We start from the raw sequence: 16,580 nt of genomic DNA, 5'->3' as shown, positions 1-16,580 counted from the left end.
TGAGGGGCTGGGGGGAGGGTGGTCGTGTTCCTCCCGGTGAGAGCCGGGCGGAAGTGTCACAGGCGGCGTCTCAAGTCTCAGTGCTATAAATAGAATGACGACATACTGCAGGGGCTGTCTGTACCGGAGGGCAGGGGTCGTTACCGCGGGAGGTGGCGGCGGTGGGTCCGGAGCGGGCAGCAGCCCTCAGTGGGTCCGCGATGGCGCCCTTGGGTTTGCATCGCTGTGCCCACAGTACTCTCTGCCGCCTCCGTGTGACGGTGGATTTCGGAAGAGGCGTTTCCCCAGGCCAGGAGGTTATTAGGTAGCACCCAATAATAGCATGTATAATAGCAGCAATATAGCGCATTTATTACTGGGTAGCGCCCATCAATGGCATATATAATAGCAAGAATAACTCGGCATCAACTGAGTTTTGACAAGGCCTCTCCCTTTAGAGAGCAGGTGGTTTGGCAAGGATACAGCATCCTCATGCCACTGTTGCTTCTCAGTATTTTGACTGGCATGCACTTGAGTAGTCCTGGTGTTTTCTAGCAATAATCCATGGGTCGCAAAGCTTGAAATCATTTTGAGGTACCTGTCGGCTGAAGCTGACGCAGATTTTAATTCTTGCTGGTTTTGCCGATCAGGCAGGCCTGGGAAGCTTCTCCTGAAAACTGGATTCTCTTGTTTGAAGAAAGGAGTAACTGCCCATCTTTGAAGAAACTATAAACCTGTATTTCCATGCACTGTGACCTTTTTTTTTTTCCTTTGCTTTTATTGTAAATGCTAGTTTTAATGGATGTTTCTTACTTTTTTTTTTCCTTCCCTTTGGAAGACAAGGAATTAGTCTAGATGCAGTAAATTGGAAGAAATGGAAGAAAGGAAAATTAAGAGGAGGAGCCCCAAGTCATCTACCAGTCACCCTGCTCAGGTTACTAACTCCAAGAAAAACTCAGTTCCAGTCAGTAAAAGTACAGCCTTTTCAAATCCTGCACCACAGCCTGCAGTACAAAAGCCAAAGTTAAAACGGTAAGCTTGGGAGCATCCTGCAAGGTCCGTGGAAGTGAGAGCCAGAAACCTGCCAGTGCTCAGACAGTCTAAAGGGCGTTTAGACTGGCTGGGACAGAATGAAAAGAGAAGAGCTTCAGACTTGTGAAAATTTTGGATGATGTGTCCGTTTTTGCAAAGCGATTTGTGTTTAATGCAATATAGTGGTTGTTTTACAGAAAAAGAAGATTCTCGATACCACTCTTGTAAGCTTTGTAAAGTGTTACACAGTTCTGTAGACTCACACTGATAACAATTTAGCTGAAGAGATGATAGCCCGATGTGGCTGGTGAAAGACGTGTTGGGTGATCAAATATGGCAAACGTGGGCATCATATGGGAGATAGCAGAGCCCCAGATGTACAGCTGTGAGGAACAAGTAAAATATTACATGACTACAAGGTTGGAACTCACAAGTAGGGCAGGAAATGAAGGACATAAATTGAACAGGATGAGCTAGAACTGGAATTTCGGTGTGGTTTTTGTTTGGGGATCCATCAGTGGGGGCAGCAGTAGCTCCTAGGCTATATTCTTGTGCAGAAGGAGGCATTCAGCTTTTCAGAAAGTACCATTTTGGAATAGTTTGTGTGTTATTGATGATGCATCTATTTCAGTTTGAGAATGTTAATTTTCCTGTATTAGGAAAAATATTTCTTGGCTGTGACAGATACAGTAGATAAATGAGTAAAGAGAGATTTTAAAGTGAAATGTTAGCTAGAGAGAGGCAACAGAATGTATTGATCTTTAAGTATTAGCTGAAGATTAAATACTGAACTGTCCTCTTTCGCACAGATAAGTATGTTTAAAGGACCCAGTATTGGCCTGATGGAAACATAGTGCATTTCTGCAGTGTGTTAGTATTTTGAGGGAAATAATCATAAATACTGATGTGCTATAAATTGGTGGTGGCAGCAGCTGACTGTGCAGTTTATTAAGACTCAATGCTATTCTGGTTAATGTACTAGAAATTCACTTTTTGTAGCCCCTAATATTGGCTAGAGAAGAAAATGTCCTTTTTGCTTTAAGTTTTGGAAAAGGACATTGCTCAGTTGTTAACTGAAGCTTACCAAGCGGTGGTAATACAGACATTCTTCAAGCAGGAGTGGTCATTGACATAATAATGTGAGGATGCACTGCTGTTATGGTAGTGGAGTAGGAGTATTTAATTAATTTTTCACTTCATCTACAAGAATCTAATGAAATAAGTTTTCCAGGAGTGGTAATATATTGTGTTAAACTTTGGGTACAGGTGGAAAAAAGATCAATGAACTTTCTGGCACACAAACCTTTCTTTAAGTCTGAAATTGAAGTAGAAATAGCCCAAGTTAAACCTAAATTGAGACATGTTGCTCTGAATTGAATGAGATGTGATAATTGTTGGACCATTAGTTATTCCAGCATATAGACTATATAGTAGATGTTTATAGACTGCAGAAGCTGTTAGGCTGGAAAAAGAACAATTTTATACCATAGGAAAGAGAGAATTTATGACTCTCAGAGCATGGGAATATTTAAGGGAAGGATGGAGCTTACTATGCTGTAAACCCTATTATCTTCACTAATTAAATAAAGCCTTTTTACTTAAGCCTGTGATTTTTTTTTTAATCTCCATAGTATTCTGAATTTTAATTTTTAGACTCAAAATTTTTCACTGAATCAGATTCTGAACAGACTCATCATGAGGCTGCAGAAGCAGCCATGTGAGAGGAAGGCTCTGTGCACACATGGGTGGACAAATCAGGGGTGAAAACAGCCCCTTACCTGAACTGTATTAGGTTAGGATGCAGTCAGCCTGTCTGTCTGTCTCTGGGTCAGAGATGGAATCCGCTGTTTCTCAGGGGTAATTGAGTGTTTAGCTTCCATATTGATTGCATGTTCATTTGGATTTATAATTGTTATTCATTTTCATTTGTGTAGTTTCTATGGGTACATGGTGCTCTGAATAAATTTTATGTCTGGAGAAAAAGGTATGAATTAGGGAATGTTGATGGGTTTGTTGCAGAGGGGGCTGTAGAGAATTTTTAATCACATTTAACATTTGTTCAGGCATGGACTAGTTCCATTTGGTATGTGAGGACTGGGAGATTGCTTTTGATGTTGAGTTTTACAAAATTGGGATGTTGTTTGAAGATGGGGAGAAGGAGCTCTAGGAAAATTGATCCAGAGGCAAGGTCACTTTCCTGTATGGGTTATAACAGTTGTTTCCCACACTGGTTGCAGTCTATAGGTGTTGGCGACAACAGGAGCATGTGATTGCTGAAGGTTTTTCTTTCTGACTTAAAGGGAGTCTGCAGATGCTTTTGGTGTTATTTTATGTCCTATGTGTCATTGTTGGGTAATGCTCCTCTTTAGATTACTAAGGTGACCATTACGTATATGTGTTCTATTGATGTTTCCTACTATTAATAGGAAAGCAGGTTGTTGGAATTCATTTTGCACTATCAAACTGTCAATAGTAATGTTGTTCTTTATTCTTAAGACAAACTGGTGATCCATTTTTTAACTGAAAAGGAGTGATTGAAATACATATTATGTATTTTTCCATTTCATTCTCAAAGCCCAGATGTACAATTATCTTACATCTCAGATTCTCAGTGAAAGCAGGAAGTAATCTTTTTGTTTTGTTTAATTATATTTTTTTTCCAGTGTAATAAAAGAGAAAGCCAAACCTCCAGGAGGTGAAGCAAAAGGGGCACAGGCAGCACCAATCCAGCATTCTTTTCTCACAGATGTATCAGATGTCCAGGAAATGGAAAGGGGACTTCTGAGTCTCCTGAATGACTTCCACTCTGGCAAACTTCAAGCATTTGGTGAGTGCATAAACTGCCTGTATACAATAGCTGTTTTTAAAGCTATACGATGGTAACATTTGCAAACAAGTGTGCTGTGTGGACAGACCGCCAGTTTGTCATACTGGACTCTGCCATATGAAATGAAGTTTAACATAATTTAAAAATGCAGTAAGATCTATTAATTATACTCTTATTGTAAGGTGTGAGATTGTTCAAATGCCATTTCATTGTTCCTTCCAGCACAGTTTACCAAAGGCAGTATACCTTGGCTTATGGATTTAAGATACCAAGTTTAAAGCCACTCACTTATGATAGTATAGGAATAATAAGAAGTAATGGTATTTAGCACCTGATTTTGCTGCATACTAACACGTTAGACTATTGGTAACAACTTTTATGGAATCCAATGCAAGTTGCATTTTACCTAGCTTACTCTTCTGTCTTAGCATCTTACTATTCTTACTACTTCACAGTTGATGGAGGTTTCAGGGAAACTATGACACTCTTCTGCTTCCTTTTTTCCCCCCTATACTGAGTAGCAAGATGTATGTGTGCTTTTGCAGGTTTAGCGTTAGGTCAGCACGTCACATTAATTCTACACCGATTTTCCAAGACAACCTGAAAAGTCGGTGTTAGATAAAACATCAGTCACAAGATAGGTACCCCCAAGATTAACCAAAAAAAGAAAGAAGGCCTATTGTGATTGTATTTGAAGTTAAAAACCAGGGCCTTCCTAAATCGGAGAGGAATGCAAGAGTGTAGAAAAAAACATATATATTCTAAAAACCAGTCAGTACATTTGGTAGTTAGAGTAAGTTCAGCACAACATAACACCAGAGAGGGTGATAGAAACTTCAGTAGCGGAACAGGGAGAGATCACTCAGAAAGCAAATTAACTTGTAAATTTGATGTTTAAATTCCTCTTCTCTGATGTAAAAAGCTGCATCTTTGCACCTTTGTTTGCTCTCTCAGGTTTCTTTATCTAAAGCTGTTGCTCATCCTTTTAGGAAATGAATGTTCTATAGAGCAGATGGAGCATGTGCGGAGTATGCAGGAGAAACTCGCTCGTCTCAATCTGGAGCTCTATGGGGAGCTGGAAGAACTCCCTGAAGATAAAAGAAAACTAGCCAGTGACTCCAACCTGGACAGGCTGCTATCAGATGTACGTACTGGGAAGGCAGAACACATGGGCCTTTACCCACAGAACTCGGCTCAGGAAAACAACACCACTGGGTGGGCAGTGATTTACACTTGAGGAGAACATAGTTCTGTAATGAACCAAGGCATAAGCCCTACCCTCATCATGGTTTTGAGAAAACACAGTACCTTGTTTTCTTTCTTTATAGGCTGCTGCTTGTTTTGGCGAGTGGAGCAGTCTAGCTGTAAACTGCCTGAGGACATAGGCCTGTTTAGACAGCCAATGTACCAGGGAACTATGACCAGTTTCCCTGTGGTCCATCCTCCTACGTCTGGGGAAGCCCATATGTAACAAGGAACTTAGATCTGTATATTCTACACTTTCAGTTTCTCCTTTCTCTAGCATATTTCCATAAAATCCAAAACTGTTAAAATTTCTTTTAAATTTCCTGAGCACTGTAAATTTAAACTTAATTTGGGACTTAGCTCTGTTGGCATAGAATTCAGTGCAGGTTTGCTTTGCTTTTTGTAATAAAATCATACGTTTCAGCCCAAACTATTAGTGGTTCCCTTCATTGTTTTAATGCATTTTTTTATCATATCAGCGTAATTATTGCACTTATTTGACTGAAATGCCATTTCTAATACTTTCTACATTTACATTGCAGCTAGAAGAACTGAATTCATCTATGTATCCTTTTCCTTAAATGTGTATTTTGCATTATAATTATTGTTAACTGTAATTAAATTACAGTATATTTCCCCAGTAACTGGTGTCTCTCCAGGAGTCAACTCACTTTCAGTAATGTCCTTTCTTTTACATTAGTACGTAATACAGCATGGTTTTTAGGTTCTTCCAATACATAAATGACTGGATCTTAACTCTTGTAATTACAGGCTCTTTTTTTCATATGATAATTTATTTAGCTAGTGTGTACCACTTTAGAAGACATGTTGACAGTTGATGGCAAAACCTGTCAGAAGCAGGGTCTTTCTGCATGCTTCTTGCTGTTGCTGAGACATTCTGGAACAAACATACATAATATTCCTTCCATAGTATTCAGAAGTGTTCTGTCCTGTTGGTAAGTGAATCCTATTACCTTTCAGTTTTCTCTAGAAATATATGCAGCTGTTTATCACTGATTTTACTGTGAATAGCAAACTGACCTTCAGCAGCGCTTTGGTAACTGAAACAAATATGTGTTTTTAGCCCACCCAGAAGAAGATAAAGCTGAATGTCTTGGCTTGTCTTCTACATCATGCTTTTGGTAAGCTAAGAACACAGTTGAAGAGTGGTGTGTTCCGCTTACACCGCGGTCTAGTTCTTTCTGATGTTACACACTTTGTATGCGTTGAGGGTGGTGGGATGCTGGTTTGGGACTTAAGATACTACACTGGAATATACATTCTTTGTGTCTATGGAAAGCTGTTGAAGGCTAGGTCTCATATGGAACACAAGTGGAATGTGATAATAATATCATGTGATAGTGATAAAAATAATCTGCCATCCCCCTTGATCCACCAGCTGATTCTGAAGGCATATAATACTTAAGTCTCATCGAGGAAGATTAATCTACTAGTTGAGAACTAGCATAGGAATTAATAGAACTGAATTAATCTGGACTGGTGCATACCTGTCACAGGACTAAGCACGGTTTTGTGTAACACTGCCATCTTGTTTATACCTTATCTATGTGTGAAAATAGTGTTCCTTAATGGTTTGCTTCAGCCAAAAATTACATTTAGCGGATGCTCAAGATATTCCAAATAGCACCACAGGCTGAAAGAACAGCTTTGTCACTTTGGATTCTCCGAGAAGCTTTTCTTTTTCCTGACAGTGGAATCTGGAACAGTTGTTCATTTTTTTTTTTGGTTTTGAGTCGTTTTTATTTTTAATTTTACACAATGAAGAATCAAAGTGCAAATCCAGGTGTTTATTTTTTCACATTCCGCTTTGAGCACTGCATTATGTCAGGACTCAGTATCTAGAGTTTTAAGTAGGTGGTTGTGATGCTATGCTTTTTATTATTGCCTTATTTAACAGAAAAATTGGGGAAACTTGAAAGTACATTTCTTCTGCTCAGTGTTGTTCATATGGTTGAAAACTATATATGTATATAAGTTCATTAGCGTTTCTCCAATTTTTATGAAAGTAGCAATGATGTTGCCTTTCTGCTCAGCCTGTAGACAATCTGCACACTATATCTGTAGTGTTTTTATTGATCAGTGATGCCACAGATTAATTTATTGTTAATAAGATAAAACATTTTAAATATATGATGTTTCATTTAGAGAAGTTGCTATCTGTTCAACTGTGTTAAGAAGATAAGAGTTCTTACATGGTTGGAATGTTTGCAGCGTTTACTTTTTTTCATTACTGTGGGTAATTACAAAATGTGAGTAAATTAGAGCTGGCAAGCATGCTAGAATTCCACATAATTTGATTTTGTAAAATTCCAGAACTGGGTAAACAGTTACTGTTCAATAAATCCAGTATGTATAATTTTGTAGTCATTCCTATGTTATAAATAGTTCGGTATTAATTCGTATCATCTTTGTGTTCACAGTCAGAGAAAAAATTCTATATTAGTGTAAAATCAGGCTGGTTTTAGATCCCAAATTTCTATCCTGACTCATCATACTATGCCTTTGGTTCTAGATTTATTTCATACTCAGTTTTTAGGTAATACATTCAGATTCTATATTGTGTATACTTACTGTACACGGAATGAAATCTTTATCCTTCTACTTGAGAGCAAAGTTTTCATCAGCCCGAAGTGGGCATGGGGTCAGGGAACAAAAGATGCCCGTTGTTTAGCATCTTTGGAGAAGATGCTTCTTCAGCTGCAGGATGTAGTTGTGGATCCCATTAGCTCCAGCTCCTTCTGGAACCACACGTAGTGCCATGTCTGCACTCTGCAGCTGGGGGTAGAAAGATCATTTGAACACCACAGTGTGCTCTGGCTACAAATTGAGCCTCAAACACTGTTATTCCCTGCCTCACCTATCAGGCAAATCTCAGTGACTAACAAACCAGTAAGACTTTTTCCTAACATTCCCCGTTGGGCTTGTCTTGTTCCTTATGTGATTTGTTGTTGAGATTCTCTAAGAGTTTTGCCTGCTGGTAAAATTACCTCTAAGTACCAGCCTGCTGCGGAATGAAATCCAAAGTCAGCTTAGGAGAACTAAGAATACAACATGCTTCTCACAAAACAAAGCCAAGTTTTTCTTTCCCCACTCTTTAACCAACACTTGGGCAGTTATCCTTTTCTGCACAGTAACTTCTCCCCGTCAGGACTATGGCCTTGTTTCTGTGCAGACTTCTGAAGACCAGGCAAAAGAGCAGCGTGGTTTAGCCTCACCCCTCAAGGCGTGTAACGCACGAGGCTAGTTATGGTGGCAAGAGTCGCTAGCAGAGCTGCGATTATACAAGAGAAAGGACATTCTTGCAGCTTTTGATGGGGGAGAGCTGCACCCTCGCTAGCAACATGTTGCCAGTGAAGTACGTCCTGGCATTGTAACGCATACTGGTCCCAAAGCACACTTCAACCAGTAGTTTTCATGCTTTAAGCTATTGTAGAATAAAGAGAATTCTTTCTCCTTTTGGGGCTCTGTCATCTATCTCCACTTAGACTTCATGACTTCAAAACACATTTCAAATAACTTAAGAATGTGTGGTCAGTTGGATGTCTTGACCTTTAAATTTCTGTAGCAATTTATGCAGGTACTTAACACATAGGTATAACTTGAGATATGGGCATGAACAAGTTTTTCACAGCGAGGGTGGTGAAACACTCGCACAGGTTGCCCAGAGAGGTGGTAGATGCCCCATCCCTGGAAACATTCAAGGTCCGGGGCTCTGAGCAACCTGATCTAGTTGCAGATGTTCCTGTTCACTGCAGGGGGGTTGGACTAGGTGACCTTTAAAGGACCCTTCCAAACCAAACTATTCTGTGATTCTATCAGATGAGAGTCAGTGGTATTAAATTAACTGCCTCTTTCTTCAAAAACAGCAAGACAAATTATTAAGGCAGACATCTTTTGTTTAGAAAATACACTGAACCTTAAGTTTTAACATAAATAAGTAAAGACTGATTTTTTTTTCCCCAGTAAGTTTATTAAAATAACAGATGTGTCAAACACTAGCATACCCATGCTGAGCTGTGTCCTGATGTTCTCATTTGTGTAAAGGAATAGAAACATACATTTATCACGGCCCACTGACCTTGCAGGTAGTGCTTTACAACTAGAGTAACACAAAGGTACAAGGAACAAAGGCATAAGGACAAATAAAAAAAAAAAGCCTGATTAAATTTGGATCATGACCTTCTGTAAATTTAGTTCTATCAGTAAGAAATTGGAGTATTTACTGCAGAGTTCAGTGGCACGTTGGAGCCTTACAAGCCACACGCAATGTATTGAGACTTCACAACTATGTTGCATTCTTTGTATTTTATATTGGATATTGATTATTGATGCCTATTCAGTATCCCCACTGATCCCAATTCATCATGGTTATGTTGCAACTCAAAGTATTCACCTTTAGCACAGTGGATGAAGGGATTCTGAAACATCGGTGTAGGATGCTTAGCATTTTTCATATGCTTCAACTCTTGAAACATGTGTTTGTACTTTCAGTTCTATTCATTACAGAAATTTAAAAATGCTACCTTGCTCTCCTCACCTTCCCAAGGCAGATAGAGAGTTGAGTATGTCTGGTTTTTTTATTTCTTCAAACACAGTCTCATGATTTTTGCAGGAGTTGTTACACTCATCTTTCACATAAAAAAATAAAGGAGATGACACATTTCCCATAAAAGGCAATAAACCCCAACTCCTGCCCTAGGACAGGAGCAGATGTGGGAATGCTTTGGCCACTTAAAATCTCAACCTTCTTACAAGAAATCAAACCTCCTGTTTTCACGTGGATAATTTCCCCAACTACTCCCCTGCATAAAATACCAACTATTGTCGGTGCAAGAGGTGCTGTGAGGGTACTTTTTTCTAGAAAGGACTTGCTCAGGGCTTACCTATCACAGGGCAGCTGGGTGCAGAGCTCGTTTCTTAAAAATGAAGATGGCAGCCAAACGTGGTCTAACTATCCCAAAGCACAGGGGCAGGCAAGCAGGCTTGCTGCATGTTAGAGCTCTTTCTTCTAAACGCACTTGCATTTCATCACTCCTCGCACCACCGAGTCTGGCACTTCGTGTCAAATGTCACATACATGAATCAGTTCTGTCCATACGCAAACACCGTGTTCTGAGTTCAGAGACTATTTAGAATTGCTAGCACAAAACATGTTTTAGCCAGCAAGACTGGAAATTCATTCCCTTTTAGTTACAAATAATTAAATTCACCCTCAGTGATCTGTGCCTTGTACAATCTTACTGTCGTCATCACAAAACATGGGCTTTATTTCTCACAGCCCTCTTCACTCGCTATAAAAAGACAGAATATCTATATGAATGAGTACATACCAAATCCTTGACTGACTGCCCAGAAGCGCAAAACATTTGATCATGGGAACAAGACATCGGCGCAGGCCCCACATAACAACTGCACTGCGAAAAAAGAGAAGGTATTTTTATTAGACCTTCATCAATAAAGCAAATGGAAACACAGATTTAGATGCGCCAAATTACCGTGCCGTTCTCTGAGCTGGCTCTTGGTGGAAATCTAGGCTGCAGCAGGCTACCCCTTGTTACAGGGAATGCAAACCAGCTGCAGAGCACGTTTTAATTTGTAGGTAGCAACCTAGAAGGGCTTCATGCTAGTTGCATGTTTGCTTCTTGGCTCTTGAGAACATGCTACTATTGCTATACCATATTATATAGTTTCTTTACCACCACTAAAAGCTTGCAGGAAAAAAAGCGACACATTCTTTCAGCACTGCTTTTGAAGAAACAAAGGCTATATCTGTCTTAATCTGGCAGCAGAGAAACTGATTGTATCACTCCCAAAAACAAGGCTCTAGATGTTCAAACTACTGGAGATAATTTCAACACAAAATACAAAGCAACTCTCAGTATGATTAATAAGATTGATTAGTAAGCGTAGCAGAGTACACTGCACGTGCGAAACAGCATCAAGAATGCAAATACCCGTGCTCACGTGATTTGGCCTTTGGTGCACAAACAGCTTGAGGGAGGAGCTCAACTTCTCTTTTCAAACTCATTAACTAGATATGTCATCTTTGCCTTCTGATGCCGCAGTGATTGTTGTCTTCTGCGCCAGAAGTACTTGCAGTAGACGCACTGTAAAATGCAACATCTTTAATGGAAACCGTGAGGGTTTTACCCTAAGAACATGACTTAAATTGGAAGTTGGCAGGAGACGTGGTTTCTAAGGCAAGGCAATGTCTGGAAGGTACCAGACTTCTGAGTTCCAGATTGGGCTGAAACAACTGTTCTCAGAATCTCATGAAACTACCTCAGCAGATTTAATTTAAACCTACAGTCATGGATTCAGAAAGGCATACAAACAAAAAACAGCGGTCCCCTTGCAGCCTAGCGCTCAAGCGGTTGCTGGTCTGAAATGGAAAACTTGATAGCCATTTCTTAATTTTTGCCATGCACATTTGAAAGTTGTAGCCCCTTGGGCTAAATCTACCTTGGGAGAAGATGAAAGTGTGCCAAGTGGGGATTTACAACGAAGAGCATTACCAGTAATTTGTACTTTACAAACATCAAAACCACGTTTTTAAACTCCCTGCTCCCCATATGGCAACAGCACTGGAAAAGTCTTTCTTTGCCGTCAAACGCACCAAGACATGGTATAAAAATAAACAGAGTGGCTGAACGGCCTAAGTTTATAAATCTGCAATCCTGCATTATTAGGTAATGAAGTTGCTTTTTCTGCCAGAAAAGTTGGGTCTTCAATAGCAAATGAAAAACATGTTACAACAGAACACACTATTACTTCTGTAAACATATGTAGCCAAAGAACTGCTGGTGAGCTGGATCGGGGGTAGAACCAGCACCCCCTCAAAGGGTCTCTCTGGGTAGGGCTTCAGAAACATTCCAAAATTGTGCGTGCTGGAAAAAAAACCCCAGCCTGGCAGGGCTGTAACCTTGCACACTGGGGTGCTGCTGACTCTTCACTCGTTCTCCCTAGGGAAAAAGTCTTAACAAATAGCAGCAGGGTATAACGGTGGGAGATTTTTAAAGCATTGACTCTATCAGGCATTTGCTTGGAAAACAACTCTACAGCATGTATTTTCAAAATCCTCCAGTTTCATTTTTTAAGTTTCACTACTAAATTAGGAACGTTCTGTGTCAGTTTGAAAGGTGTGTAAAAATGGGACACCCTCAAATAGAGTAAAGATTGGAAGTTGTTCCTCGTTAGTATCCAACACTTCAACGTGATCATCACACCTGCTTTGCATGGATGTCTGTTTAAGCTGGTAAGAACTGTCTTCATACAGAATTTGAAAAATATTAAAAAGATGCAAACGGTAAAACAGCTCCTTCTCTAGCGTGACAGTATCAGGGAAATTATTTTTTGTCTGCAACCTCCAGCTCATTTCAGTTGTTTAACTCTGTAAAAAAAAACGTAAAAAAAAACGTTTTTGCAACAGTAGGAGTATGCTAGAAGGAGGGAACCCAACAATGCCATTGCTAGAGTCCCTTGCAGAGTCCCTACATCATGCTTTGGTCTCGCCTACTCTAGATGTTCCATTGCATCGCTGTAGGGACACCACTTCCCACCACCAGTGTGGACACAGACACCGTGAGCGCACGGAGAGTGGTGCCGCTACAGCGATGTAACGGAAATCTAGAGCAGGTGGCAAAGGCTCCCCGTGGCTCGCCCCAGCAAGCGGGGCTGGGCACGGGCAAAAGGCTGGGAGAGGACACAGCCAGGAGAGCTGACCCCCACTGACCAAAGGGACATTTTGGTATCTGGTCTCACATTAACAACTTTGTTGTGCTATATGTATTTACACAATGTGTATAGTTAGATGATTGTCCCTGGCTCTGATAGCAAGGCATGCCTCTTCTCCCTAGACTGGAACCCTGATTAGCAGTGCCTTGAGGTAAGTAGCTGCTGAATACAGAAACTACTTGCTCAGACTGCCTGCTATTGCTTACGAAGTTTTTTCTTCTGGTCAGACTGACCAAGTACAAAGATCAAGACTCCAGCCAGAGTAGCACTAGAGCTTATGTTGCCAAACTGGGAGACAAGCAGAGAGCAAGGGATTCTCAACAGGCAGTTCTCACCGTTTTTCTGTACAAAAGGCCTTAAGTAAAACTGAGCCTGAATTCCTGTGCAAGCAAACTCAGATTTTTCCTCTTAAAACTACCAACATGATTAAACATTCAGAAAGGCATCTGCCTGCTCCCCAGTGAATGGCATACTCCCGGCGTATCCCTTGACTGATGGTCTTGTTCTGAGGCTCGGTGCATGATGTCTGCATCCTGAAGAATAAAAATGAAAGCTGCAGTTCATGAGCTACAGCCAAGAAAGTCAGCTTTAAATTAATACTTCTAATGATCTCTCTCAGCTGGTTTTGAAAAAGTGACACACTTTGCATAGCACTTACTAAAGCATTAAAGCTGACTACATTTAATAGAATAAATATTAATTTCCTGTAATAACAGTGTACTTTACAATTTGTTTAAGCAAGTCTCACATATTCTGGAATAATTGCAGATCCTTACAATGCTACTTGGTTCTCTAAAGAGTCAGTTTAGTTTTGGTAATTTTTAGGTTGATTTTTTAATTTTGACCCAAAGTGAGGTTTATAAAACAGTTTTTGCATTGTCTGTTTTTGACGAGTCAAACAACTGCTTGAAATACTTTAGTTTTCTAAGTCCCAAAATAAACAGAGTCTGACTATTAATAGGGAATTTTTTTTGAAAAGAACAGTGTTACTAGCTTAGCTCTTACAACTTAGCTCATTTCCTTTTAGTTTTTAGTAGGAATCTGCAAGTTGTTAAAGCCTCATCAAGCACTTTTAACACAGGCAAATAGATGAAGAAAGTGGATGAGCACAGCTCCGCTTTATGAACCCTTCAACACAAACAACACGTAGAAGTCCCTATGTACAGTACTGGGATAAGGACTGCGTGATTAATCCAACTAAGTATCACATTAACGCGTTTGTGGATAAAGCGGTCACCTTATTGTTGGCTAATAAAGAAAACCAATCAGTACTTGCTTTTTTTCCCTACTATACAATAATTATATACACAGAGCTCAGAAATTATCCCTGCATGGAGCGTGACTTGGTCCATGCCTTCAGGTGCACCACGCTCTCATCAGTACGACGTTGCACCCATTGCCACCTCCGAAAGAAAAAACACTGCTCCAATCTGAGCAGTGCCAGAGAAACACAGATTGCCCTTGGGCTCTCAGAAGAAAAGGAAGCATGAAGATAGACGAGCCGAGTTTGCTGCTTGTCACCAAAAGCTGGCACGCAGGATGAATTCAGACACCTACGGCTGGTGATGTAAAGCCTTTAAAAGCATTTTCTCAGGAGTTTGTTACCACAGTAAGTTTGACTGCATTGCTAGTACTTACTTTAAAAGCTTTTACCAGAATCTTTATAATCGTAATCATTGTAAGACATACGTATAGTTAAGACTTCTGCCAGTCAGAAAGGTTGACAGAAACGATAGTAGCTAGACCAATGAATAATTTTAAAAGTTGCATGTGAGTAAATACTTTATACAGTGTATTTCCTACTCTAATGCAAAAAGGTTTCTATTTAATTCTCAGACATGACAGAAGATATCTCTGAATTGCAGGACTAACTGCAGGATGAATAAGAACATGTAAATCACCAGATATGGTCTATAAGGAGTGAAATTATTTAACATTATTTTCTCTGTATTTAAGCTACAGCTTACTATATGAATGCTAGAAGATTAAAACGACCAGAAAAATAGACATAGAAATGCACATACCAGTATTTCTGTAGCAAGTGCTACTTTTTGCTAAGCAGGTGTCTGGAGACCATTTTTATTTTGGAATTTGTAAGTAGAATTCAGAGCTGAATGCCTCAATGAGTACATAATTTTGATTTGTGTACTTTTAATAACAAATAATCCTTGCCTTGAATTCAATTATTTGTTATTCTTGTTCTCTGATCAAAAGAAAAAAAAAATCTATAGATATTATAGAGCAGAAAAAAAGAAGGTGTTTAAGTCATTTCATTGTTTAAAGCATCCCCAGAACAAAATGAGACTTGAGGTGGTACTGCATTTCAGCTGTCGGGCCCCAACACTACAGAAATTTAACACTACTGAGTAAACAGCGCCAAAATTTTATTCAGCCTCAGAGTGAAAAGTCCTGCTCCGTGCAGGAGCACAGAAACTGCGCTTTTCTTCGACATTTTCACTACACCTTCTGATCTAGCCTACAACAAAATTTAAAATGTTTTAATAAAAATATTTCACGATGGTCAGGGTTGCTATACAGTTTTAAACTCAAGTTTAGGTTGTTGATTTGACAGGTTGCCCTGTATTTACTTAGTAAAGAACACCAACTTTTTTCAGGATCTCTGCATAAAAGGGATAATTGTAGCTGAATAACTGCAGGACAACTTTTCAGTTAGGAGGCTGTTACCCTCCTGTTTTACAATTATGCAAGTGTTAAAAAAAAAAAATCTTTTTCTTCTCAAACTGTGGGAAGCATTTCTCTATTTTATCCCCTTAGTGTATTGTTCTAAGCCTCCACCAGCCACACACCTTCGGTTTTGACATTGCTGTCTGAAACAACTCACTCAGATTCTGGGGTGAAGACACAGCAGACGCATGAACCAAGCTTGCCAGGGAGCTGCTCGCAAGTGTTAAGAGCCACGTGCAGACACTGGAAATGGTGAAGAAAGTTGATTTTATTCCACAGAAAGCAGCATCCAAAGCCATGTCGATGTTCAAGCCATCTCTCTGATAATCACGATCCTACAGCTGGCTAAGTGTGCCCCCGCAACCAAGACGGGCAAGCAGGCATCTGCCCATAAGTGCTGCTGAGGTAGCGTCCGTCATCTCAAGTGACTGGAAGCCGTAGCGCTGCCTGGGGCAACTGGACTGAGCTGGGAGCCCCTACCCCAGTTGTGCTCCCGCTGCTGGCTTTTCACACCCCTATCCCTGGAAGGTGGTTGGTTTTCTTTTCTTTAATGAAAATCTATAGCAGCAAAAGACAACACAAGTTGAGAGCTCAAATATATCAGAAACGACCGCAGCTCTGATTCTGCAATGAGACCCGACGTGGCAGATTTCCATATTAGCACTGAACTTTGCTGAAATAAGGTTTTACACAGAGACTTGCGGCACACTTCCATGAGAGCTGTAAATCTATTTTAAGTAAAAAAAAAAAACCCTGTGTGAGATTTCTAATGGCTGACATTGGATCTAAATTTTGAATCTTAAGAAGTTAATCATTGTAACACATCATAAATTTTCCCCCTCCTATTTAGAAATGCCAAGATTAGTATGAGACCTCCAACATATACGTCTTTAATAGCATTAAAACAAAACCAGAACATGAAACAACCGAGAACAAATTAAGCTTTCCCACAAACTGGAAGACTGGGACCAGAGCTGTATTGGGTTTGTGTGGCAAGGTTTTGATAGCAGGGGGTCTGCAGAGGTGGCTTCTGCGAGGAGCTGCCAGAAGCTTCCCC

At 40.0% G+C, this 16,580-nt stretch overlaps 1 protein-coding gene across 3 annotated transcripts in view; it reads left to right on the top strand.

Moving 5' to 3' along the window:
• The first annotated feature begins 624 nt into the window (after window positions 1-624).
• CCDC28A (coiled-coil domain containing 28A) overlaps window positions 625-16,580 on the top strand; it is a 23,886-nt gene continuing 7,930 nt past the window's right edge. The window contains exons 1-5 of one of the 3 annotated variants that reach the window (XM_010293880.1): window positions 625-1,011; window positions 3,675-3,838; window positions 4,828-4,982; window positions 5,626-5,648; window positions 6,687-7,247. In XM_010293880.1, the coding sequence (XP_010292182.1) occupies window positions 854-1,011; window positions 3,675-3,838; window positions 4,828-4,982; window positions 5,626-5,648; window positions 6,687-6,741 (555 nt within the window). In that variant the 5' untranslated portion in view covers window positions 625-853 and the 3' untranslated portion in view covers window positions 6,742-7,247. Of the gene's footprint in view, window positions 1,012-3,674; window positions 3,839-4,827; window positions 5,269-5,625; window positions 5,649-6,686; window positions 7,248-16,580 lie in introns of those variants that run through there. The other 2 variants (XM_010293881.1, XM_010293879.1) reach the window with 2 other exon arrangements.

The sequence above is a fragment of the Phaethon lepturus genome, unplaced genomic scaffold (genome assembly GCF_000687285.1).
Source record: "Phaethon lepturus isolate BGI_N335 unplaced genomic scaffold, ASM68728v1 scaffold5919, whole genome shotgun sequence".
Lineage (NCBI taxonomy): Eukaryota > Metazoa > Chordata > Aves > Phaethontiformes > Phaethontidae > Phaethon > Phaethon lepturus.
The sequence above is the reverse complement of the archived record's forward strand: the minus strand, read 5'-3'. Positions and strand labels throughout refer to the sequence as shown.